The sequence below is a fragment of the Mus caroli genome, unplaced genomic scaffold (genome assembly GCF_978045245.1).
Source record: "Mus caroli unplaced genomic scaffold, Mus_caroli_1 scaffold_8, whole genome shotgun sequence".
Classification (NCBI taxonomy): domain Eukaryota; kingdom Metazoa; phylum Chordata; class Mammalia; order Rodentia; family Muridae; genus Mus; species Mus caroli.
Window position 1 is genome coordinate 121,311,645 of NW_028227263.1, and position 25,014 is coordinate 121,336,658.

Here is a 25,014-nt window from a genome sequence, read left to right on the forward strand (position 1 = left end):
ACCAGTTCTGAGGCACAGAAATCAACATCTGAATTTATAGTGCACAAGACCCTCCTCCAACATCTCCCCTTTCAGTGCATTGAAAAGCTCTTTTCCTTATAATAATAACAATTATGAAACAATTATGAAAACTATCAGGTAAGAATTCCATTCACGGGGGTGGGGAGGGGCGCGGGGCCGGGGGCGGCGGGGGCTCCGGGGCCACGCCGGGGGCCGCGGGCTAACGCTGACGCGGGCCGCCGTCCTCAGGACGTGTTTCTCATGATCCGGCGCCACAAGACCACCATCTTTACGGATGCCAAGGAGTCGAGCACCATGTTTGAACTGAAGCGCATCGTCGAGGGCATCCTCAAGCGGCCGCGGGAGGAGCAGCGGCTTTACAAGGATGACCAGCTCCTTGATGATGGCAAAACTCTGGGCGAGTGTGGCTTCACTAGCCAGACAGCAGCACGGCCACAGGCCCCAGCCACAGTGGGCCTGGCCTTCCGAGCAGATGACACCTTCGAAGCTCTCCGCATTGAGCCCTTCTCCAGCCCTCCAGAGCTTCCAGATGTGATGAAGCCACAGGATTCTGGAGGCAGTGCCAATGAACAAGCTGTGCAGGGAGGGCCTAGGCCTACCCCCTAGAGACCCATTCCCCCAATAAAAAAAATTTGGCTGTCAAAAAACAAAACAAAACAAAACAAAAAAACAAAAAACAAACAAACAAACAAAAACAAACAAAAAAAAGAATTCCATTCACAATGTCCAGTCCATTTGTAATTGGCAACTTTGGAGAAAGTACTCAACTATTTATATTATCCGGTTGAGTTCAGAGTTCTGCGCTTAAATTGTTTTCTATCATACCTTGCATTTATCAACTTAAAAAAAATCTACTTAGACATAAAAATATCTTTTAAAAACATTTTCTTAAATCCTAAACACTTTAAGCTTCGTTGAAGATTATAAGAATTTAGCCTTCAACCCAATCAGAATCTTGAGAAAGAATAAATATTACCCGAGGACGCAGGAAGTGCAGAGCAGACAGCTTCTCTCCTCTCCCCTCCCCTCCCCTCCCCTCCCCTCCCCTCCCCTCCCCTCCCCTCCCCTCCCCTCCCCTCCCCTCCCCTCCCCTCCCCTCCCCTCCCCTCCCCTCCCCTCCCCTCCCCTCTTCTTTTCTTTCTTTTCTCTCTTTCTCTCTTTCTTTCTTTTTCTTCTTCTCCTCCTACACCCAGGAGAGGGCATCAGATCCCACTACAGATGGTTGTGAGCCACCCCATGTGGTTGCTGGGATTTGAACTCAGGGCCTCTGGAAGAGCAAGTAATGCTCTTAACTGCTGAGCCATCTCTCCAGCCCCAGCTTACCAATTCAAAAGCAAACTCCATATGGAGGTTCTTGGATGCTCAGCATCTTTTTAAAAGTAGAACAGGGGTGCTTCCAGGAGCTGACATGTCTAGAAAAGCCTTTTATTAATAAAATATCTTTAAATGCCATAATCTGTGGATCTCTGAGGTTTTGGAAGACCAGCTCTCTAACTATAGTATATCTGAATAGGCATACATTCTTTGTTTCTAGATATTTACTATCTGTTCCACTTTGAAAACATCTTTCTGTAATTAACTAGACTACTATCTACATGAATTTGATTATTTGACTATCAACTAACATTTCTTAATTATCCTAAATATTTTGTAATAGCAGATTTCAAGGTCTAGAACTCCACATTGTATTTTAAAATGAACTGCATAGGTTCAATATCTTAAATAGAAATTGTAACTTACATACATACTATATTTTAAGCAAATATAACCTTAATTTCATATCAATATACAATGATCTATACCAATATAAGATTTTTGGCTAAAAATAACTCTATAGTTTAAGAGTAGATTCAAGCCGGGCGTGGTGGCGCACACCTTTAGTCCCAGCATTCGGGAGGCAGAGGCAGGCGGATTTCTGAGTTCGAGGCCAGCCTGGTCTACAAAGTGAGTTCCAGGACAGCCAGGGCTATACAGAGAAACCCTGTCTCAAAAAAAAAAAAAAAAGAGTAGATTCAATAACCTAACCATATGTCTATTATTATATTATATTAATATATTATTCCTATATTCTGCCAACACTTTTCAACCCTTCTCCCCATTAACACCTGACAAGAAAGGACAGAGGAAAGAAAAAGGAAGAGAGAAATCCCTGAGTCTAATCACCTATACCTTGTTTCCTCCTTGATCAAGACCATTAACAACTTGTAACCAACGTCCTTTTAAGAACGATCACCACCCAACAAATGAGCAAAACCACCCACCCTCCATTTTGAGAGTTAGAGAGTCATTAAAATTGCTTCTTGATGTCCGAGGCATCTTTTTTCCATTGAGGGTAGGGCAAGAAAATTGAGATACTGGCCAGTCTTAAGAAAGCTCGCTGTAACAATTGCTGTCCATCTTTGTGTGTCACAAAAGTGCAGGCTTAAATGAAGTCCTGACTGAAACAGTCTGTGAGGCTGGATCATTTGGGGTCTTCTGATGTCAGCACCTTTCTTTGAAGCTTTCCTTGAAGCAAGTTTGGATAAAACAGCTATTAAGGCAGTCTAAGGTTGGATCAAGATGGATGCTGGCATAAACAGTCTCAGTATCTCAGCATCCTTCTCAGAATCCTGTCAGGGCTGCTCCAACTCACTGGTATCTGGATGTCTTCCTCTGTAAAAATATAACTTTCAGAGGTAGTTCTATTTTTGTATTAATACATGTATGGAATATGAAATATACACAGATCTGTGAAATATGATTCTCCGCTCTTTGTATGACCAGGTGAAAGGTACCTGTCTTCTTTACAAGTTTAGTTTGGACTGCATAACTGTCTTAGGCTGGGTTTCATTGCTGCTAAGAGACACGACAACAAAGGCAACTCTTATAAAAGAAAGCATTTAATTAGAGTTCGTTTGTAGTTTCAGAGGTTCAGTTCATCATCACAGCAGGAAGCATGGCATCCTGCCAGCAAACACGATGCTGGAGGAAGACTTTCAAGTCGCAGGCAGTCTCAGAGATGTTCCCTTGGAGAGGGATCAGCACTATGTTATCTGGTATTGGCCATCAGGATTTCTTTCTTTCTGTCTGTAGCCAAGACCTTCAGGGGTCTCCCCTGATCAAATTTGGGTATTATACATTTCAGTGGAACCCACAGTTTGCTTTCTCCTGTTGAAACCAATACAAAACCTCTTCCCCTGCATGACACACATTTCCTGTCTTCCATTCTGAAGGTAGGACATTCTTTTGGTTGTTTTATTAATTATTATTATTATTTTTTCCGAGACAGGGTTTCTCTGTGTAGCCCTGGCTGTCCTGGAACTCACTTTGTAGACCAGGCTGGCCTCAAACTCAGAAATCCACCTGCCTCTGCCTCCCAAGTGCTGGGATTAAAGGTGTGCACCACTACTGCCCAGCTAGGACATTCTTAATATGAGCAGACTGATCTAGTTGTTTTTTTCTATAATCCAGTGTCTCTCAGGAGCTATCGTTTTTCTTCTCAGTAGCATTTAAGAATTTCAAAGTTAATAAGGCCTTATGTCTTCTATCTGTGGGAGTATTTGTAACCCCTTTCTGTTTGTTAGACATCTCTCTAAAGCATGACTAGATTCTCTACAACTGCTTGTCCTCTAGGATTGTGTGGTAAACCTATAATGTTTCATATTATGACATGCAAAAATGGCTTCCCTTTAGTAGGGACATAGACTGGGGCATTTCCAGTTTTAATCTATACAGGTATACCCATGAATTCCATAACTTCCAAAAGTGTGTAATTACAGAATCAGCTTTTCTTAGAACGTAAAGCAGTAGTCCATTAAAATCCTGAATATGTGTTTATGGAATGGTACACATATTTTAAATTTCCAAACTCTGCAAACTGAAATATATCCATTTGCCTAAATTTCATTTCTTTGAGTACTTTTTTGGGGAATGGAGTTTGGTTATAGAAAGAACAAGTAAGGCATTTTGTTATAATTTCCTTGACTTGATGCCAAGAGACAGAAAATTTTCTTAAACCTTTCCTGTTGGGCTGAAGAGATGGTTCATGGATTAAGAGCACTGGTTGCTCTTCCAGAGGACCAGGGTTCAATTCCCAGCGTCCATATGGAAGCTCACATCTGCCTGTGACTCCAGTTCAAGGGGATCTTATACCCTTACACAGACATACATGCAATCAAAACACCAATGCACATAAAATAAATAAATTACAAAAAAAAGCCTTTCCTGTTAACATGGTATCTCTTATGGAATTCTAAAGCTTCTAGCACATTTCTTATCAATAGCTGATCATTTTCATGATTTCCTTGCCTTTAGAAGCCTGGGTAGATCAGTATGTGATCTGATATGTATTGTATACAATAGAGGGTTTCTATAACTGTTGTATTTGAATAAAAATTCGAAGTTAATTTTGAATCATCCTGAATAAGTTCAGGAGTTACTAGATGCAGAACAACTCCTGCATATTGAAAGTCAGTAACTATGTTAGGACACTCAGAAAAATCAAATAATACCATATGAGTAGCAGGCAACTCTAATGTGTAAACTGAGGCACACGGGACTTCGAATCACGTTATTTTTTGGTGACTTGTAACCAGCCACTCCCACCATTCTCGCATCAGCATGAAACGGAAGCATTTCAGGAATTTGTATTCTTTTTTTTCTTTATATGAACAGAAGTCACCTGCTTTTTGGATATTTGTTGTTAATTTCTCACATATAGCTGTGACAAGCTCTTTGCCAATCTTCATTAACTACCCATACTATCAAATCTTAGCGCAAGTATGAGGCTGTTCCTGGCAGTTGTCTGTTCCTGACAACTGACAATTCTTCCTTTTATAATTAAATAAGGAACTTTTCATAATGATCCCAGTAGGAGAATGAGTTGAGGGTTAATCTCTGAGTCCTCTGGGTTTGGGGGCAATTTTAACCATCAGGAGGAGCATGGAGTCCATCTGATGGCAGAACACATCTAGCGATCCCTTGCACTGTGGACCCTCTGGTGGTAGACGAGATGCGATCTCTGACTGAAGCCCTTACAGCAGATGCTGCAGATATAGGGCTTCTCCCTGGTGTGGACCCTCTGGTGTCTTTGGAAGTGTGAGGCCTGACTGAAGCCCTTCCCACACTGCTGACACGTGTAGGGTTTCTCTCCTGTGTGGACCCTCTGGTGAATACTAAGCCCTGTGCTCTGGGTGAATTCCTTCCCACACTCCTCACACTTGAACGGCTTCTCTCCAGTGTGAATTATCTGATGGACTAGGAGATGGGATTTCTGGCTAAAGGCTTTCCCACAGCTGTTGCACTGATAGGGCTTGTCCCCTGTGTGCACTCTCTGATGAGTCTGAAGATATGAGCTCCGACTGAAGCCTTTCCCACAGACATTGCAGACAAATGGCTTCTCTCCTGTATGGCCCCGCTGATGGCTTTGGAAGCTTGAGACTGAACTGAACCCCTTCCCACACTCTTCACATTTATATGGCTTCTCTCCTGTGTGGACCCGCTGATGGCTGTTAAGATTGAATCTGAATCTGAAGCGCTTCCCACACTCATTGCATTTGTACGGTTTCTCCTCAGTGTGGACTCTCTGGTGGGTGTGGAGGTTCGAGCTGCAGCTGAAGCGTTTGCCACAGTCTCCACACTTATATGGCTTCTCTCCTGTGTGAATTCTCTCGTGGGCCTGGAGGTGTGACAACTTTGTAAAGCCCTTTCCACACACCTCACACTTGTGAGGCTTCTCTTCAGTGTGCACCCGGCAGTGGATGTTGAGATCTGAGGTGCGGCTGAAGCCCTTCCCACAGCAGTGGGAGGGCTTCTCCCTTGTGTGCATCCTCTGGCGAGTCTGAAGATGTGAGCTCTGACTAAATCCTTTCCCACAGCTGTCGCAGTGGGAGGGCTTCTTGCCCGTTTGCACTCTCTGGTTAGTCTGAAGATGTGAGTTCTTGCTGAAGCCTGTGCCACACTTGTGACATGAGTATTGCTTTTTTCCTGGATGAACACTTTGTTGAATGGGGGCGTCCTCATGTGTACTATGTACAGGGGACTTTTTCCCTACTAGGACAGGCTGATAAAGTTCATGATTGGGTCTGTCAATGAAGGCTTCTTGGCCCTTGCTGCATTGGTAGACCTTCCTTTCTATGTAAACATGATGCTGGGTGCTGGGTGACCCAGGAAAGATACCGTTACTACAGTCACCACTGATGTGGGCTTTGTCTCTTTTATGCAGTGCATTGTTATGGTGGGAAATGCAACCCAGCATGTCAACACCTGGAAGCAGCTGCCGAGGCTCTGTTTTCACCAGAGTCTTCGGACACGGCTTCTGATGCTTCTGTTTCTTGCTAAGATGTGTCTTACCCCAAGAACTCTGAGCCCTCCCAGACAGAAATTCCTGATTTTCAATCATGCTGGAATGGCTGTTTGTGGGACTCTCCAGACAGCTGGCATCCTCGGAGGCCTGGGGAAGCTGCTCTGCTCCCCAGTGGCAGGAGAAGTGGCAGTGCTCCAGGAGGTGAGGACCCTTCCCCTGAATGCTGATGACAGCTTCTGGAGCTCCGGCCAGTTTGTTGGCATCATGGCTTGTCACTTGCCAGCATGGAAGCCGCCCCCCCAGTGAAAGAAACCTCAGTCCTGTTGTGTGAAGATTAGTCGTCTTGCCTGGACTCTGGCCTCCTGAAATAATAGAGAGAAGGTGTTATCAGCAAGAATGGGGGCATCGAAGGTCCTAGTCCTCACTGCTCTCTGGAAACATCAACTAGAGACCAGCATCAAAGGTGAATGTCTGAGACCTCTGAGGAACAAGGTCTACAGGGAGAGCATCCACTCAAAAGAAGGCCACTGTCAACCATAGTGAGAAATTTAGGATGAGCTCAGAAGCGAAGAAGGTTCAAGTCACCTTCAACCTCTGCTGAGCACCTGACTCACAGAGCCTGTGTGTAGCCGTGCAGAAGGATAATGGGAAGGAAGCACTAACTCTGAGGTAACTGAAGAGCCTGTATGTAGCCGTGCAGAAGGATAATGGGAAGGAAGCACTAACTCTGAGGTAACCGAAGAGCCTGTGTGTAGCCGTGCAGAAGGATAATGGGAAGGAAGCACTAACTCTGAGGTAACTGAAGAGCCTGTGTGTAGCCGTGCAGAAGGATAATGGGAAGGAAGCACTAACTCTGAGGTAACAGGGGTGGTGGTGCTCAGACACCAGCGGAGGCAGGTGCAGAATGGAGAGAGCGAGGGTGAGACACATGAAAAGCAGGGTCTGTGAGGGCTCCCAAGCAGATGAATGCAGAGAGGGAGGGAGGGAGAGAGGGAGGGAGGGAGGGAGAGAGAGGGAGGGCGAGATAGAGAGAGGGAGACAGAGAGAGACACACACACACCGAGACAGAGAGACAGAGGGGGGTGCACACAGCACTCTACCAGGAAGAGAATTCTGGGCAGAGAGAAGTAAGCCCTAACAGCTAAGACACAAAGACAGAAGCAGGAAAAAAAAAAAAAGAGATAGGCAGAGTTGGAGTGTGAGGGCCTAGGAAGGTGAGGTTCCAGTCAGACACAGGGGATGAAGCCTGTCACCCAAACTCTTGGGAAGCTGAGGCAAGAGGATCACAAATTCAGGGCAAGCCCAGGCTACATAGCAAGACCTTGCCAGAAAACAAAAAACTGAAAACAACAAGAGTTTACTGAGTGAAATGGGTTGGGGCGTCTGGAGGTGGCACTTATCGGTCTGGGTCGAGGACACAGAAAGGGGCTGTGGAAACTCCCTGGAAAGCCACTGAGGTCAGGCATGTTGGGGGAGGAGGGTGTCCCTGCATGGAGGTCCCGGAGAGGCCATTGTGTGAAGCTGTGAAGGTGAAGCCTGGATTGCCTTGGAGACCCCAAGAGGTCAGAGATGTGATCGCCATGGGATGCCTGCCCATGGGATGCCTGCTGAGGAGAGCTACTAACAGGGGGTGGAAAGCAGCCTCCCCACCCCTCACATAAATGTGTTACAGTCCACAGAGCTGAAGGGAGGAGGTGGAGATCTCAAGGGCACTTAGATGTCAGATGTGAGGATGCAGGGTTTAGAGTTTGCTATCATGTTTTTGTTTTTTAAGATTTATTTTATGTCTGTGAGCACACTCTTGCTGTCTTCAGACACACCAGAAGAGGGCATCAGACCCCATTACAGATGGTTGTGAGCCACTATGTGGTTTCCAGGAATGAACTCAGGACCTCTGGCAGAGCAGTCAGTGCTCTTAACCGCTGAGCCAGCTCCCCAGCCCCTGCTTCCATCGGTTTTGTTCTATTTCTGGTTCAGTCTTTCCTCACTAAGCCCCACCTCCTCTGCTTTAGAATGATGCTTTATTATGTGCCACTGTATGTTGGATTATCTGGGGTTTTTTTATCTTTTATTTTTTTTTATGGAAAGTTACACTTAAGAGATTGCATGCGTCTCAGAAGAGACTTTAAACAGTGGACTTCTAAACAGTGTTAAGACTATAACAGACGATGGGGATTTTGTGGTTAGTCTGAATGCATTTTGCATTCTGCTATGGCTACAAGCCTATGGGGGCCAAGGCGTGTGTGGTGGTTTGAATAGGTATGGCTGCCACAGGCTCGTGTGTTTGAATGCTTAGCGCACAGGGAATGCCAAGGCTTGACAGAGATCAGGAGATGTGGCCTTGTTTGAGGCAGTGTGTCAATGGGAGTGTGCTTTGAAGTTTCAAATCCTCAAGCCAGAACCAGTGTCTCTCTTCCTGATGCCTTTAGATCCAAATATAAAACCTCTGCTACCGTTCAATCCCACCATGATAATGAACTAAATCTCAGAAACGGCGGTATCAAGCCTCAGTAAAATTCTTTCCTTTTTAAGGAAACACACACACACACACACACGTGCACACACATGGAAACTCATACTCAAAAAGAGATATTTTTAAAATTTTATTTAAATCACAGCATCTATTTGTAAAATGCAGTTGTAAAAAATGAAGTGGACGCTGGAGAGATGCCTCAGTGATTCAGAGCACTGACAGCTCTTCCACAGGACCCAGAGTGGGTTTGCAACACCCACATGCTGGCTCACAACCATCTGTAACTCCAGGTCCAGGGGATCTAATGCCCTCTTCTGGCCTCTGTGGGTATCATGAGTGAATGTGGTACAGACACACATGCTGACAAAACAGTCACATGTACATAAAATACAAAATAAGTAAACCTAAAAGGGAAGCAGTGGAGTGCAACAGACACACGGGTGTGAACTTCTGACATCACCAAGGACACAGGGCCCCGTCCTCACCCACTGAGAGCAGCATCCTGAAGTTCTCCAGCATCACATCGTGGTACAGCTTCCTCTGAGCAGCGTCCAGCAGCCCCAGCTCCTCCTCACTGAAGACCACAGCCACGTCCCTGAAGGTCACTGCCTCCTGTGACAGCAAACACATTCCATGTTTCAGAAAAACTGCTATTTTTAATCAATTATCAAAGTACCCAAGATTTTAAAAAGTGTCCAGTTTAGGCCAGAGAATAGAGAATCAGGAATACTTACTGCCTACCAATTAACTGGGGATATAGTCACTGTTATTAGCAAAACACACATTAACTCCTTGGAGTTGATGGTTCTAGGTAGCTGGAGAGCTTGGCTGAACTCCATGTAAAATACCCCTGTGCATTAGTATTCATGCTGCAGTTTCCTGAATCATGGCTCCTGGGTGCTCAGCGGTGTCTAATAAATGCGCTGAGTTTCAGGGCTGCTGGTGTGTCTCCATCAGAGCACATGGCTTTTGCTCTCAGCTTGTCTGTACACGTGTCTGTGTGTCTGTCCTTCCTTCGTTCCTTCATCGATTGCTTTGGATCAACTACGGAAGCCGTGCACTTGGTGGCAGCCATACACTTTCCCTGGTTGTTCAGGAAATAAATGCTCAGGACGCCCCGTGCAGGAAGTGAGGGTGGCCAGAGGTCTGTGTGCATGTGTGTACACATGTGTGCATACATGTCAGTGTACTATGTACATGAGGGTGCACATGAATGAACAGGATGAAGGAGAACCCCTGGTGCTGGCAACCTTTCTTTTTGTTGTTTTTGAATCATCAGGGTCTTTCCATGCCTTAGAACTTGCCAAATAGGCTAGGATGGATGCTAATGAGCACCAGGGATCTGCCTGTCTCCACAGAGTCCCAGAAACAGGAGACACGCTTCAGTGAGGTGGAAGAAGAAAGCCCAACTTTGAAAATATGTCCTCTGATGTCTACATACATGCTTTTGCATGTCCACAACCAACATCCTCACACAATAATAATAATACAAAAATTTACAATGATCAAAATTCATGAACCACACCAATAGGGAGAATTTATATGTATTTGCAAGATAAAATTAGGTGAGCCGTGGAAAATGATGTCACTTTTGAAATGTAGGAAAACTTAAATGACTTTTTAAAAATGTATATGCATGCCCTGTGTGTACATGTGTGTAGGTGCCCTGAGAGACCAGAAGAGGGCGCTGGACACCCTGGAGTTGGAGTTACAGGCAGTTGTAAGTATCAGGTGTGGGTGCTGGGAACTGAGCCAGTGACCTTAACTACTGAGCCATCTCTCCAGCCCACTTTTTAAAATTCTTTTTAGTCATCCTTTTACACTTTCCTGTGTGCACTGCACTGTGAGGACATGTTCCCACTGTCCTTTTTTTTGCTTTTGTTCCAGACAGGGTTTCTCTGTGTAGCCTTGGCTGTCCTGGAACTCACGTTGTAGACCAGGCTGGCCTCGAACTCAGAAATTCGCCTGCCTCTGCCTCCCAAGTGCTGGGATTAAAGGCATATGCCACCATGCCCGACTCCCACCATCCTCTCTTATCCCTCCTCCTTCCAGACCTTTCTTCTCAGTAACTTTCGCTCTTCCTTCATGCAGTTCAGAGAGGCTCAGCTGCAGAGCACTTGCCCAGCATGCAGGGGTCCTGTTTCCAATCCCTAGCACTGTGGGGATGGGGGAAGCAACCCGACTTACCTGTAACTTGGTCATTGTTCTCTTCTCTTTGAGACAAGGCAGGGCTCTGGGAAGCAAGCTGGGGGAGGAGGGGCTTCGTGAGAACACTGCTAGGACAGTTGGTCCACATGGCTTCCTCAACTTCTCCATCAGCCCCAAGGGCTGTGCGGGCTGACCAGGCTTTTCTTTCTAGTTTCTACTCATAGGTAGTGCCATGCCTCACCTTGCTCACAGCAGGGGGGTTAGAAAAGGCAACATTCTCTATCTCTGGGTGCTGGGCACTATTGCCTTCACAAATCTGGCTGTGTTGATGGGCTTCCCAGAAAAACAAATCTTTAAGAAGCTCTGAACTCTGACGAATACTGCGTCATGACTGATCTCTGCTCTCGGAAGGGTCTGTTAATATGACAGCTCTCTTACACACAATTGTTTCCATACATAGGAATGATAGTCCCCCCCCACCCCCCGCTCTGTCTCTCACACTAAAAGGTTTAAATACTAGTAAATTAAATGTTGTTTATCTGCAAGAGCCCCCACAAAGTCTCTGTTTCCGTGTGCATGCAAATAATGAGATATAAAAACCCTCTCTAAGGAAAAGGGAGTTTGTCACTGGGAAATGGCTCATCAGATAATGGTGACTACAGACAAGGGAGAGACCACCTGAGTTCCAGTCTCTGAACCCCACATGGTGGAAGGAGAGACCGGACTCCCACAAGGTATTTCCTGACCTCCTTCATACACAAGCTGTGGCATGTCCCACTAAGGAAATAAGTAAGTAAATTAAAAAATGCAAAAAAAAAAAATCGCATAAAAACCAGTTGCAAACAACTTAAGGCTTCAGGCCGCCTCTCATCACAACTCCTCCCCCATGCTCCCTTGGGATGCTAGATTCTTCCCTCGGACTCTCTCCGGAAGCAGGGGAAGTAGGACCAGGTAGCACTGCCTCGGGCTGAGCCCAGCAAGAGAGGACTCTGCCACCGCCATCGCCATCGGTGCCCCAGTTCTCCCTGTCCGCGGACTTGTTTCTCAAAGGGACACACCGTTAGCACGAGCACACACGAAGGGCCGCAGGACGCTCCAAGTTTTCACATTTCCAGAAGCACTACAGCCCGCCCGGCTCCGCTTGCAGAAGAGGTTGACCGCCTGGAGTGGGAACTACAATTCCCAGAATGCTTCAGTAGAAGCGCCAAACTATAGTGCGCTTCTATAATGACATTCCCCAGCTCTTTAAAACCATCAATAAGTTCCAAGCTGTTTTCACTACAGTGGGCCCCCGGAAATAGTTTTTATTTGGGGGGGGGTTGCTTTTCGATTTATTCATTTCTGAAACGCCACTGTCAGGGCCCGTTGTTTGTAGACTCAAATAGTATGCAAAAGCAAAGAGTGTTTTATTCAGCAGAAGACCAGCGGGGATCCCTTGTTTCAAAAAGGAGAGAACCCAAAGTGAGATTGTAAGCCCAATTTGAAGCACATTAGGGGAGGTCCAGGATAGGTGCGCTTTGTCTTACTCCACCTTTAGGTATTCTAGAACCATCACCAGGGCGTGGAGGGCCCGAAACTATTGCTGAGGAATCCCAGGATAAGTGGGCTTTGTCTTACTCTATCTCCACGGAAATTCCAGAACCATTACTGAGACATGGGGCTGGAAACTGTTGCTGACCCACTGTCCTAGATTCAGGCTATATGGCTGGGCACCTTCTAGTTTCTGACTAGCTGCCTGACCTGTTTGTTTGTTTGTTTTTCTAACTTGCATGGGCTTTCCTGGACTTGCCCAGTTCTTAGGCCTAGTCTCTTGACTACTGATTTGAAACCTATCATGGAGTCATCACGAAAGACAAATATGGATATTTTGTTTTTGTCGTTTTGATTCCCCCACCCCCAACCCTCCCCGGAGACACAGCATCTCTCTGTATGTAGACTTGACTGTTCTGGAACTCCCCACCCCCTCCCGTAAACAATGGTGGCCTCTAAGGCATAGATCTGCCTGCCTCTGCCTCCCTAGTGTTGGGATGAAATGTGTGGGCCATCACACACTGCTATTGATACTTTTGAAAAACAATGAAGTCCCATATTATATTTCTATATAAATGTTAAAACTTCAACTGTGAAGCTATAGGAACCTGATCTGGCAACAGAGTTAGAGCCCCTTCATAGACTCCCTCTGTAAGGCGTTGGGGAAAGGCTCAGTGGTAGAGCTCTGCCTAAAATCTTCTAGTGAGGGGTTGGGATCATAGCTTGATGGTAGAGCCCCTGCCTAGAATCCCCCAGTGAGGAGCTGGGGGTGTGGCTCAGTGGTAGAGCCCCTGCCTAGAATCCCCCAGTAGGGAGCTGGGGGCGTGGCTTAGTGGCAGAACCCCTGCCTAGAATCCCCCAGTGAGGGGCTTGGGATGTGGCTCAGTGGTAGAGCCCCTGCCTAGAATCCCCCATTGAGGGTATGGGGGTGTGGCTCAGTGGTAGAGCCCCTGCCTAGAATCCCCCAGTGAGGGGCTGGGGGCGTGGCTCAGTGGTAGAGCCCTGCCTAGAATCCCCCAGTGAGGGACTGGGGGCGTGGCTCAGTGGTAGAGCCCTACCCAGAATCCCCCAGTGAGGGGCTGGGGGTGTGGCTCAGTGGCAGAGCCCCTGCCTAGAATCCTCCAGTGAGGGGCTGGGGGTGTGGCTCAGTGGCAGAGCCCCTGCCTAGAATCCTCCAGTGAGGGGCTGGGGGTGTGACCTGGTAGTAGAACACAGACGATCTGGGTCACTATTCTATTGCTGTGAAGAAACACCGTGACCAAGGCAACTCTTACAAAAGAAAGCATGTAACTTGGGGCTGGCTTATACTTTCAGAGCTTTAGTCCATTATCCTGTCAGGAGCTTAACAGCAGGCTGGCATGGTGCTGAAGAAGTGGCTGAGACCTATATATTGATCCATACACAGAAGGCAAGAAAAAGAGACATTGGGCCTAAGGCCATAGCTATATCCTCATCCTCCTAATCTTTTAAAAGAGTTCCACTCGCAGGTGCCTAAGCATTTAATATATGAGCTTACGGAGGCTTTCTCACTCAATCCACAACCTGCTCAATTCCCTAGGGAGGGGCTGGGATCATAGCTTGGTGGTAGAGCCCCTGCCTTAGAATCCCTCAGTGTGTGTGTGTGTGTGTGCGTGTGTGTGTGTGTGGTGCCTCAGTGGTAGTACTGACACCTGACATGCATCCTGTGTTTGTGCCATAATTCTTCCTCATCCAAACACACACCCATTAGTTGGGAACAAAGGGTAAGCTAAAACTGGAAAACTTGAGTTCTTGGTACGATATTTAAGGAACACTGGATTCAACTTATATCTAATACTGTGTTCCAAAGTATTCAACACTAATACAACCTACAGACACGACAAAAACACTCTTTCTGGCTTCTAACAATGAAGAAGGATTACACCCTGACAGTTCACACTGTACTCAAGCAAACTGTCCGAATGCAACAGGCAACTGGACTCCATGCCAGCTAGTCTGGAGGCTCAGAATGGCAGAAACAAGAGATGCTGCCTGTGGCCAGCAAATGTCTTGGCAGGTACAGGCCTGAGGACCTGAGATCAATCCTTGAAATATACACAGTGGAAGAAGAGAAGTGACTCCATGTAGTTTACATCTGCCTCTACCACAGGTGCTACTGCACACACACACTCAGAGAGAGAGAGAGAGAGAGAGAGAATTCATGAATAAAAATAAACTACAAATCGTAGAAACACAACTTGTCTTCTTTTGTCTGTCTCGGCGTGGCTGAAACACTGCTTCCGACTCCACCACGCTGCAGCAATGTGTCAATAAGCTTCTTGCCTGAAGGACGTTCAACAGAGTTGCACCCTCTTATTCCCACATCCTCCCTAAAACATAACAAAAACATGTTATATAACCGGATTTGCTTGGACCTGCCTGCAGTATAAATAAAGAGGCTGAGACTTTTATACAGTTTAAAGCTTAGGTCTTTTGCCAGGGCAGTCTCTCAGCTAGGGTTTAGACTTAATTTGACTATTTTAGCCTACAACCTGACCCACCATGTGGCTGGCCCTTTACCTCTCTGCTCCTTTCCCCACCCATCTATATTTCCTTCTGTGTATTCCTCCTAATCTTCTGCATCTGTCTCTTCCTCCCCGCCCTGCCCCCGTCCCAGAGTCACTTTCTGTAGCCAGGGGTTTGGCTACTTTACCACCCTTGTCTATACCAATCCCTCCCAACCCCTTAACACTAGGGAAAAGAGAAAAATTTAGTGGGGACAGGGGATGTTGAGATCTTTTTAGAGTACTTCCTGCACCTGTCTGACTCTTCATAGGTTGAACAGGGCACCTGCGTCCTTGGGGACAATATGATTTTTCTCATAAATCCTGAGCCCCCAGGTTTTTCTCAACTCCCAGTCTGCAGCCTTTTTTCCCAAGTCTGTAACCTAATTAAGATGGGGTTATATTTACCAGCGTCCATCACTGGATGGCAAGGGGATCTAACACCCATAGAGATTATCCGGTCATCAGACTTTTGGCTCACTTGAACGAAGTCCACTTTGACAAGGGGATCCCACCAATTGTGTCATGCAATCCCAGAAGAAGCAGAAGAAAGATTCTGTTCCTCCACACTGCTGTCGCCAGGCCTTGTCATTGGTTTTGCATCGGGGCAAACAAAAAAGTGATGGGTACTCAGGAATCCCACAGCCCTGGTGAGTGTAAGCAGATCATTTAAGTCAAAGATTAAATAGGGAAACCAGGTACCTGCTGGGGCAGCTTTGTGCCGCTGCTGGAGTCCAGGTTAGGTTCCAGGGTCTCTGAGGGTTTTGTTCCTTCACAAGGGCCTGTGCTCTGAGTTTAAGCCTCCCAGGAGAGCCCGCCCACTGGGAATGAGGAGCAGGGCAGTTTTAGTTTTAGTTGGTTGCTTGGATTTTTGGAAACTTGCCATCTGGGTAGAGATAAGGGTCTGATAAGTGACCATTCATGTGGTGAATCCAGGCGGCAATTCCAATAACTTTGAGATCTATGGGGTTGGTTAGCCCAACATCTTCAATAACTGGTACAGATCTAACTGGAAGTTTACATGTAGAAAAGTGCAAATGAATCCATATTTATTACCTTGCACAAAACTCAAGTACAAATAGATCAAGGATATCAACATAAAACTGGATACACTAAATTTCATAGAAGAGAAAGTGGGAAATACTCTTGAATGCATTGGTACAGGAAACAATGGTCCAGGCTCTGAGATCAACAATTGATCGATGGACCTCATGAAACTGCAAAGCATTTATAATGCAAAGGACACTGTTAATAGGCCCACCAAATTTATTTCCAAAGTGGTTGTATAAGTTTGCACTCCCACCAGCAATGAAGAAGTGTTCCCCTCAACCTATATCCTCACCAGCATGTGCTGTCTCTTGGGTTTTTGATCTTAGCCATTCTGATGGGTGTAAGATGGAACCTCCAAATTGCTTTATTTTTCATTTTCCTGATGATTAAGGACTTTGAACATTTCTTTAAGTGCTTCTTGGCCATTAGAGATTCATTTGTTGAGTATTCTCTGTTTAGCTCTGTACCCCATTTTTAATGGAAGTAATCAATTTATAGCTAATCTTATTTCTTCCATTTGTCCAACCATATCACTTATTTATTTATTTATTTATTTATTTATTTATTATTAGATATTTTCTTTATAAACATTTCAAATGCTATCCTGAAAGTTCCCTATACCCTCCCTCTGCCCTGCTCCCCTACCCACCCACTCCTGCTTCTTGGCCCTGGCATTCCCCTGTACTGGGGTATATGAAGTTTGCAATACCAAGGGGCCTCTCTTCCCAGTGATGGCTGACTAGGCCATCTTCTGCTACATATGCAGCTAGAGATACAAGCTCTGGGGGTACTGGTTAGTTCATATTGTTGTTCCACCTATAGGGTTGCAGACCCCTTCAGCTCCTTGGGTACTTTCTCTAGGTCCTTCATTGGGGACCCGGTGCTCTGTCCAATGGATGACTGTGAGCATCCACTTCTGTGTTTGCCAGGCACTGGCAGAGTCTCATACAAGACAGCTATAACAGGGTCCCTTCAGCAAAATCTGGGTTTGGTGGCTGATTATGGAATGGATCCCCAGGTGGGGTAGTTTCTGGATAGTCCATCCTTTCGTCTTAGCTCCAAACTTTGTCTCTGTAACCCCTTTCATGAGTATTTTGTTCCCTATTGTAAGGAGGAATGAAGTATCCACCCATTGACCTTCCCTCTTCTTGATTTTCTTGTGTTTTGCAAATTGTATCTTGTGTACCCCATTTTTTTTCTTTTTCTTTTTTTTTTTCTCAGACTAAATAGGTATGCAAGTTTATTTAGTATAATTGTATTGTGGCCAGTTGCCACGCAAAGCGGGGAGGTGGTGTAAGGTATAAAGATAAACACAGCAGTTCAGGCTTCTTCAGAAGTAGCTTAATGCAACGAAGTGTCGAAGTGGCAGTGAAGTGGCGCCTAGTTGCAGGACTTCCCTAAGAACTATTGAAATGCACCCGCTTAGGCCACACTCTCACATGTAAATTCCTAGAGAGACAAATTTTGATTTCCCACAATGGCTATTCAGATTAAGTAAGTTCAGGGGCAGGAGAGATGGCCCAGTGGTTAAGGGCACTTGATGCTCTTGCAGAGGACTGGGGTTTGATTCCCATCACCTACATAGAGGCTCACAACCATCTAAAGCTCCAGTTCCAGGGGACCTAATGCCTTCTTCTGACCTCTGCAGGCACCAGGCATGAATGTTGGTGCACAGGTATACAGACAGGAAGAACACTCATGCACATAAAATCAAATAAACACATCTATAAAAGAAAAACATTTTAATTAAGTAACTTCAGTTTTATGTAATATCTACCTTCCTTCAATGGTTAACTATTAAACGAATGAGGTCAAATGTTCTTCTAGGACAAGCTACAGGAGAGCCAGGCTTTGGAGGATTTTAGGAAGGGCTGTTCAGAGGGCTTATGTAGAACTAACCCACGCCTGCCACGATTCTCCGAAAGTAGGGGTCCATCAGCACAGGACTGTCTTCCCTACTCTCCAGGCCTGTACGAACCTGCCTGCTCTCCAAGTGATGCATTAAGGATGAGAGGCCCCTTTCTCCACAGTTCTCCACTTCCACAAACGCCCTCTGCATAGAACAAGCTGTGGCCTCCAGAATGCTGGTGACCCATTCCAAGTCAAGACCAGTAGGCTTGCTGGCAAATGGAACTTGAGGAAAAACCAGCCTGTGTAAACAAACTGGATGCCCAGTCTGGATAAAGCTAGGATCCCTTTTTTTTTTTTTTTTTTTTTTGGTTTTTTGAGACAGGGTTTCTCTGTGTAGCCCTGGCTGTCCTGGAACTCACTCTGTAGACCAGGCTGGCCTCGAACTCAGAAATCTGCCTGCTTCTGCCTCCCAAGTGCTGGGATTAAAGGCGTGCGCCACCACCGCCCCGGCGCTAGGATCCTCCTAGAGTAAAAATAAAAAGGCTTAAGGTCACCTCACCTCCCACCTCCTTGGGAGTCAATACTGCAAGGCTCAAGGGAGGCTGTATTTCACCCTCACAGAACCCCCCCATTATAGAGAAGAGGGCTTGCCAAGACAGCATCCTTCCCGCTATAGGAAGCACCTGAAGGGCTGTCTGAAGCCCCAGGCTACACCTCCCCAAGAGCACAGGTGAAGCCATCTTTCAACCTCCCATCTGGCTTAGGGGAACCGGGAGCCGGAGCGGGAGCTGGGCAGGTGATCTTCAGGGAGTGAAGTCACCAAGCTGGTTATTATGGTGTCTCTCTGAGGCACCTTTGATTTTGACTGACTACAGGAAGCCGAATTTGGCACTGGTTAGAAGGTTAGGTCTTTTGGGATCTTGGGAGAGAGTTGTTGGGTTTCTCTTCAAGTTAGTGATGTCGGGTTTCCAGGGGACCCTTCTGTGGTCCAATGCTCTGTTCCGCCCACAACATCTTTAGTTCTGAGGCTTCTTTTCTGCTGCTTCTCCCTGGTTGTCTGTACGTGTTACCACAGAGTTTGAGACCCTCTGGCCCTGGTTAGCCGTATCTGTTAGAGTTTGAAACCATCTGGCCCTGGGAGCTGGCTCCAAATAGATTGTTCGAAGATCAATTGAAATTCGCCACCAGATGACCACGAAAGCTTATTTAGCTGCCATCCTCATTCCCGCAGAAGAACATTTTGGTCTAAATGCGCCCTTCAAAGGCTGGCACTGGGAGGTGGGGTCAGCTGAGGATGCTGGGAGGTCACAGGGTTCCTCTGGCCACTGCGTGGAGCCCACGTCGGGGGTGGGGGAAGGGGGCAAGGAAGGGGAAGGGAAGGGACCAGGCTCCAAAGAGCGGACTCCTGCTGGGAGTTCGCTCGTCCCAGGTCCCAGCCACGAGGGGGATCCTGCACCTCCCGACCCAGTCGAGAGGGGAGGGAGGGAGGGAAGTGTGTACCCCATTTTTAAATTGGTCTATAGAGTGAGTTCCAGGACAGCCAGGGCTACACAGAGAAACCCTGTCTCAAAAAAACAAAACAAAAACAAAAACAAAAACAAAAAATCGTGTTATTTTGATCATTGGTGCCTAACTTCTTGAGTTCTTTGTATACTTTGTATATTAGCCCTCTGTCAGATGTAGGGTTAGTGAAGATCCTTTCCCAATCTTGCCATTTTGTCCTGTTGTGGGAGAGAGTGACCTCAAGGGAAACAGTGAGTGGGGTGTAAATGAAAAAGTAAGAATCTTTGAATCAAAATAGGAAACCCTCAAAGAAATCCAATCTGGAACTTACAATAACATAAAAAAAATGTAGTTCCAGACAAAAGGTTACACAGGATTTTGAGAAACTAGAGTGGCAGCCCGTAGAGATACAATATATTGAATTAAGAATCCAGATTTTACTTATTGATGCTAATTTAAAAGTAATGCCGCACAATGGGTTGTGTGCTCCATTTTATAGAGCTTGGAGAATTGAGATATGTACATATGTTGATACGTTATACAGAGTTCCAATGGATTTCTGACTTGAGTTCTGAGGGGGATGATTCTGAGATTGCACATTTATTAGAGATCATGGCAGTTTTGGAAATGTCTTTACAGAGTAAAAACAATGATTTTTCAGACATATATGTCCATTAAAATACAACACTTTTATAGACATCATGTCAGGAAGCCTATTCAGGATATAACATACAGTCCAACAGGTCAAGCCATTATAAAAAGACTAACAGGACTTTGAAGGAAATGTTCATTGACCAGAATAATATCTCCCAAAGATGGTTTAAAAATGGGCTTTGCTGACTTTCATTCTTTTTTAAAGTCAATGAGACAAACAGCACAACTGCTAAGATACACAGGACTTTAGAAAGAATGCTGAGTTAGCTTAGCCCATGCAAGTCCTAATTTCAAAATGGAAGAAAGGAAGTATGTTACATTAGGCAAGAGATTTTACATTTGTTTCAACAGTTAAAGAAAAGCTATATCTTCCATCCAAATGATTGAAAATAAGACTTGACTGGGGAAGACCCCCTCAAGATCTTGGCTACAAACAAAAAGAGGGAGATTGTCAACATCAACAAGACAGGTAATGTATGCACTGATCCTGCAACTTGAGAACAGCTCTGAGACTGACTGAGACATTTAAAAAACATGTCTTTACATAGCCAATAGACCTTATTGACCATAAAATCCTTAAGACTTTTCATACCATTCTTTTAAATGGTATAGATTAAAAATTGATACAATCTGATATATTCCAAACTAACTGTTATGGAATGTGCAGCACGCACAGAACAATTAAGGATGTTTCCCTGCTCTTGGAACAGAAAAAAAGACAATTCTCTTTCTTTAAAAGTTAGTTTGCAGCACTCGGGAGGCAGAGGCAGGCAGATTTCTGAGTTCGAAGCCAGCCTGGTCTACAAAGTGAGTTCCAGGACAGCCAGGGATACACAGAGAAACCCTGTCTTGAAAACCAAAAAAAAAAAAAAAAAAAAAAAAAAAAAAAAAAAGTTAGTTTGGATTTCTATCTTTCTTTTTAGTAAAAAAAAGGTAAGGAAAAGGGGGTTGAAAAGAAAACATGGGGGCTGGTGAGATGGCTCAGTGGGTAAGAGCACCCGACTGCTCTTCCAAAGGTCCGAAGTTCAAATCCCAGCAACCACATGGTGGCTCACAACCACCCGTAATGAGATCTGATGCCCTCTTCTGGTGCGTCTGAAAACAGCTACAGTGTACTTACATATAATAAATAAATAAAATAAATCTTTAAAAAAAAAAAAAAAGAAAAGAAAACATGGATATAGAAATAGTATAAGAAATTAGACAAATAGGTGTAGATTATTGAATCTACTCTTAAAACAACAGCATTTTATAGCCATAATCTTATATTGGTACAGAATTTTGTATATTGGTACAAAAACAAGGTTATATTTTGTTTCATTAGTTCAGAATTTTGTATATCGATAACAGGTTTAAGGTTTTCATTGGTATAAATCTTTGTATATTGAGACAAAATTTAAGATTAATTTTGTTATAACCTAACATATGTATGTTTCAACTCACAGAATATGGCATTTAAAAAAATTTTTTTTTGTTAGTTTAAGGCCTTTTTTTCTGACATTGAGCGTGCCCTTCCCCAAGCCTTGAGTTGGCTAAACAAACCTCCTTAGACACTGGAGCCAGGCATCTGGCCTTGCTACATTTACATCTTCCTGCCAGAGAACTGAGAACTGCCTGCCCTCAGAGCTGCTGAAGAGCCTACTTTGTAACTCTATCCAGCTGAAACTAGCAACAGAACGAGCTGAAACAAAGAGATGGGTCCTTGGGTTTCCCCATATATATTCAGTGCCGTACACTAAAGATTGATCAGAGGACTTTGTCTTGGCTCGTCATTTTTCTTGCCACCTTTCCCATCCAACCCCAGCTTTCCTTTCAGGAACCCAGGAACCCATGGCTGCTAGTGGCTACACTTGAGACATGTCAGGTCCTGGCAGCACCCCATTCAACTTGGAAGATGATGAGCATCAAAAGGCCTCCATATGGAGTTGCTTCAATTGTAGCAAGCTAGTCACTGGGCAAAGAAAATGCTCTAACTTTACCTGTGGACAGACTGCCAACCAGAAAGGACAAACAGATGCAGAGAAGTTGACTGACTGCCAAGCTCTGCCAAGACAGGGTAAGCAAGTTATTCATAATTCCTGCTTTACAAAAGGCCTGAAGGCTGAAGACAGATGCTTTACCATTGTAGAGAATACTGAGGACTGTCCAGGCAGCCAGTGGTCTCTGTCATTTCTGTACTTTTGGAAGCTGTGTCCTAGTGCTTCCTGAATCATCAGGTAATATTTATTTCCTTCTCGGTTCTCTGAAGGGGTTGAAGACTAGATAGTCATAGTCTTACTATAAGCTTAAGTTGTTTAGGATTTATAAGGATGTTCTATGTCTAAGAAGATAATTTTCAGATGGTAATACAAGTCAGGATAAAAATTGATTTAGATAAAGAACTCTGAACTCACCAGGTTAGGATAGATAATAGAATACTTTCTCCTGGGTTGCCAAATACAAACAGTCTGGATTTTTAAATGTAAATTTTACTTAATAATTTTCATAATAATTTCATAATTGTTCCTGGGGTATGTCATTTATTATTATAAGAGAAAGAGCCTTCTTATTTAGACATTAAGGGAAAATTGTTGAGGTTTGGGCTGCTGTTAAGTATTGTAATGCTAAATTCTATACCTGAAGGTCTAGGCCTACAAGTGACTTCTCACATTTACAATCTTTTGTTGTACAAACCTTGCTCTTTGATTAAAATTACTGGTTAAATAAAATTGGCTACAGCCAATTACTGGAGGGTTTAGAGGTAAGTGGGTTTGGAGTGACTTAGTTGGAGAAGGACGAAGAAGAGAGGGGAAGTGGCCATGAGGAGAGCTGGACCATGAGTACATGGACATGGGAAACAGCAAGTATCTGAGGAACATCACTGGGCTGGTAGTCAGGCCAGCTGTGAGAAGAGTCGATTAGGGTTACCACTCCCCAGTAGTTGTCAAAGCCAAATAAAATAACAATAGTCTAAGTTGACCAAGCCTGCTCAGTCAGTCAACAGGGTCTCAAGGGAGGGAGGGAAGATTAAAGAAAAAGAGACAATTAGACAACATTATTGTAACCTCCCCTCCCCAGCCTGAAACCTGTTTGCTCAGGTTTCAGTGTTAGAGAGTATGGGGCGGAGCTTGCCTCCCTATCATCCTGCCACTCCCATTGCCTGCCTCCTAGATCTTCCAGAGCCATCACGTGTTCATCTGCAACCTTACTCCAAGATGATTTGGCAGAATTGGGCGCCTTCCCCTCCTTCATAACTCGGTGCACGAATTAGTAAAATTGAGCTTTGATCAGAATTTTGTCTTAGCTACGTCTTTCTCTCGTCTGCCTAGCTCCCTCTTCTCTTCCAGATTCCAAGATGCCTTTCCAGAATAGAACCCAGACATGTGAGCCGCTGGATGGACACAACACATTATAACATGTTTCCAGCAAGTGCTGAGGTAGGTTTAATTTTTTCCAGTGTGCTTTTATATTATCCTAGGTACATGCAAAGAATATGGACAGTTTTAAGGCATAAACAAAAAAGTCAAGGAACAAACAAAGCATAAACAAAGGTCCCATGGTATTCAGAGACTTATCATGATGATCAAGATCTTGAGCCTGCTTCCTTGTCTTAGCCCAAAGTTAAATTCTTGTTGTGGGAAATATTAAAAAACAAACTGGCACATTCCTACGCTTGTGCCTCTGCCCCAGTGGCCCGGACAGCCAAGCACGGGTGGGCAATGACTGAACTGTTTTATCTCATGGAGACTCTCTGGCCAGGAGCTCCTGAAACATCTCCACCCAGCTCACTAGGTTCCCACTGGCGGGTCACTACCATGCCTACCCTGTGCTTCAAATCGCCCATGACCTTTGTGGTGACCCTCTGGCAAACCCATGCTTTGCCACCAAACCTTTCTCTCTTGAACCCAGATGAGCCACTGTGTGAAGAAAAACACAACACAAACTTAGTTCAGAAACAATGCTAACTCAATCTCTGGGTGCAACAACTAAAACCTAATCTTTTAAGTCTTATTAAAATATGATTTCTTCAGTGGCGAATTCTTGCAGATTTATCATGATACCAAGAAACTCTAGCAGCTACATCTTATCCCTCTGCTGTCCCATTCCAAAAGGACTGTAACTCTCTCCTGCTTCCTCTCTTCCTCCATCTGTCCCAGAAGTCCCACCTACTCACCCAGTGATTGGCTCCTTTATTCATTAGGGGATTGGTTCACAAGAACAGCACCAGGCCAATCCCCAACAAATTCTTGCCAATATCCTTGAAGCGGCACCAAGGGATCTCCACACTAAGTCTCATTTATTTGTGAGCAGATCAAGGATAAGCGTAAATTAGTTGTACTACAGTATTAGATCAGCTTATATTCCTAATTGCAGAATGGAAGAAAGGAAATGCTTTATTTTGGGGAGAAGATCCTGCATTTGTTTCAACAGGAGAAGAAATACTGCTGATTCCATCAAAATTAATGAAAATTAGATCTGACAAGGGAAACCTCCTGAAGATGGTTTTAGGTTAGTAATCCAAGCTATGATTTAAGTACAGAACTGTAAACTCACCAAGATAAAATAGCTAATAAAATACTTTCTCTAAAGTTGCCAAATACATATGGACTGGACGTTGTGAATATAAATCTACTTGATTGTTTCATAATTGTTATTAGTGTTTATATATTGTATATATAATTGTATATTGTCTTATTATTATAAGAGCTTTTTGAAATGTAGAGCAAGTCTCTTGTACTGTATGGAAGCATTACCTCTCAATAAAAATGCTCTTGGTATATTTGCTTAGGCAGGAAATAGGGAAGTGGAAATTGTAGTACAAAGAGAATATTTCTGGAATAGAGACAAGTGCAGTAAGAAGATTTGGCTTCAGACACAGTGGAAGATAGTCATATGTAACTGTGGATCAGATAACCAAACAGGTGGCAAAATTTAGATAGAATAATGGGATGATTAAGTCATGTGCTAGCCAGGGAAGGATTCCAAGCATTTGGCCAAGT

The 25,014-nt window shown here is 44.7% G+C and overlaps 1 protein-coding gene and 1 pseudogene across 3 annotated transcripts in view; one reads left to right on the forward strand and one right to left on the reverse strand.

Moving 5' to 3' along the window:
- Positions 1 to 222: 222 nt before the first annotated feature.
- Positions 223 to 670, forward strand: LOC110298634 (elongin-B pseudogene; annotated as a pseudogene).
- Positions 671 to 4,748: 4,078 nt separating this feature from the next.
- LOC115031517 (uncharacterized) overlaps positions 4,749 to 25,014 on the reverse strand; it is a 40,787-nt gene continuing 20,521 nt past the window's right edge. The window contains exons 1-4 of one of the 3 annotated variants that reach the window (XM_029479441.2): positions 11,984 to 12,072; positions 10,965 to 11,022; positions 9,263 to 9,389; positions 4,749 to 6,666 (exon numbers count right to left, since the gene is read on the reverse strand). In XM_029479441.2, coding sequence (XP_029335301.1) covers positions 4,970 to 6,666; positions 9,263 to 9,389; positions 10,965 to 10,979 — 1,839 coding nt within the window. In that variant the 5' untranslated portion in view covers positions 10,980 to 11,022; positions 11,984 to 12,072 and the 3' untranslated portion in view covers positions 4,749 to 4,969. Of the gene's footprint in view, positions 6,667 to 9,262; positions 9,390 to 10,964; positions 11,369 to 11,983; positions 12,073 to 25,014 lie in introns of those variants that run through there. The other 2 variants (XM_085842040.1, XM_029479440.2) reach the window with 2 other exon arrangements.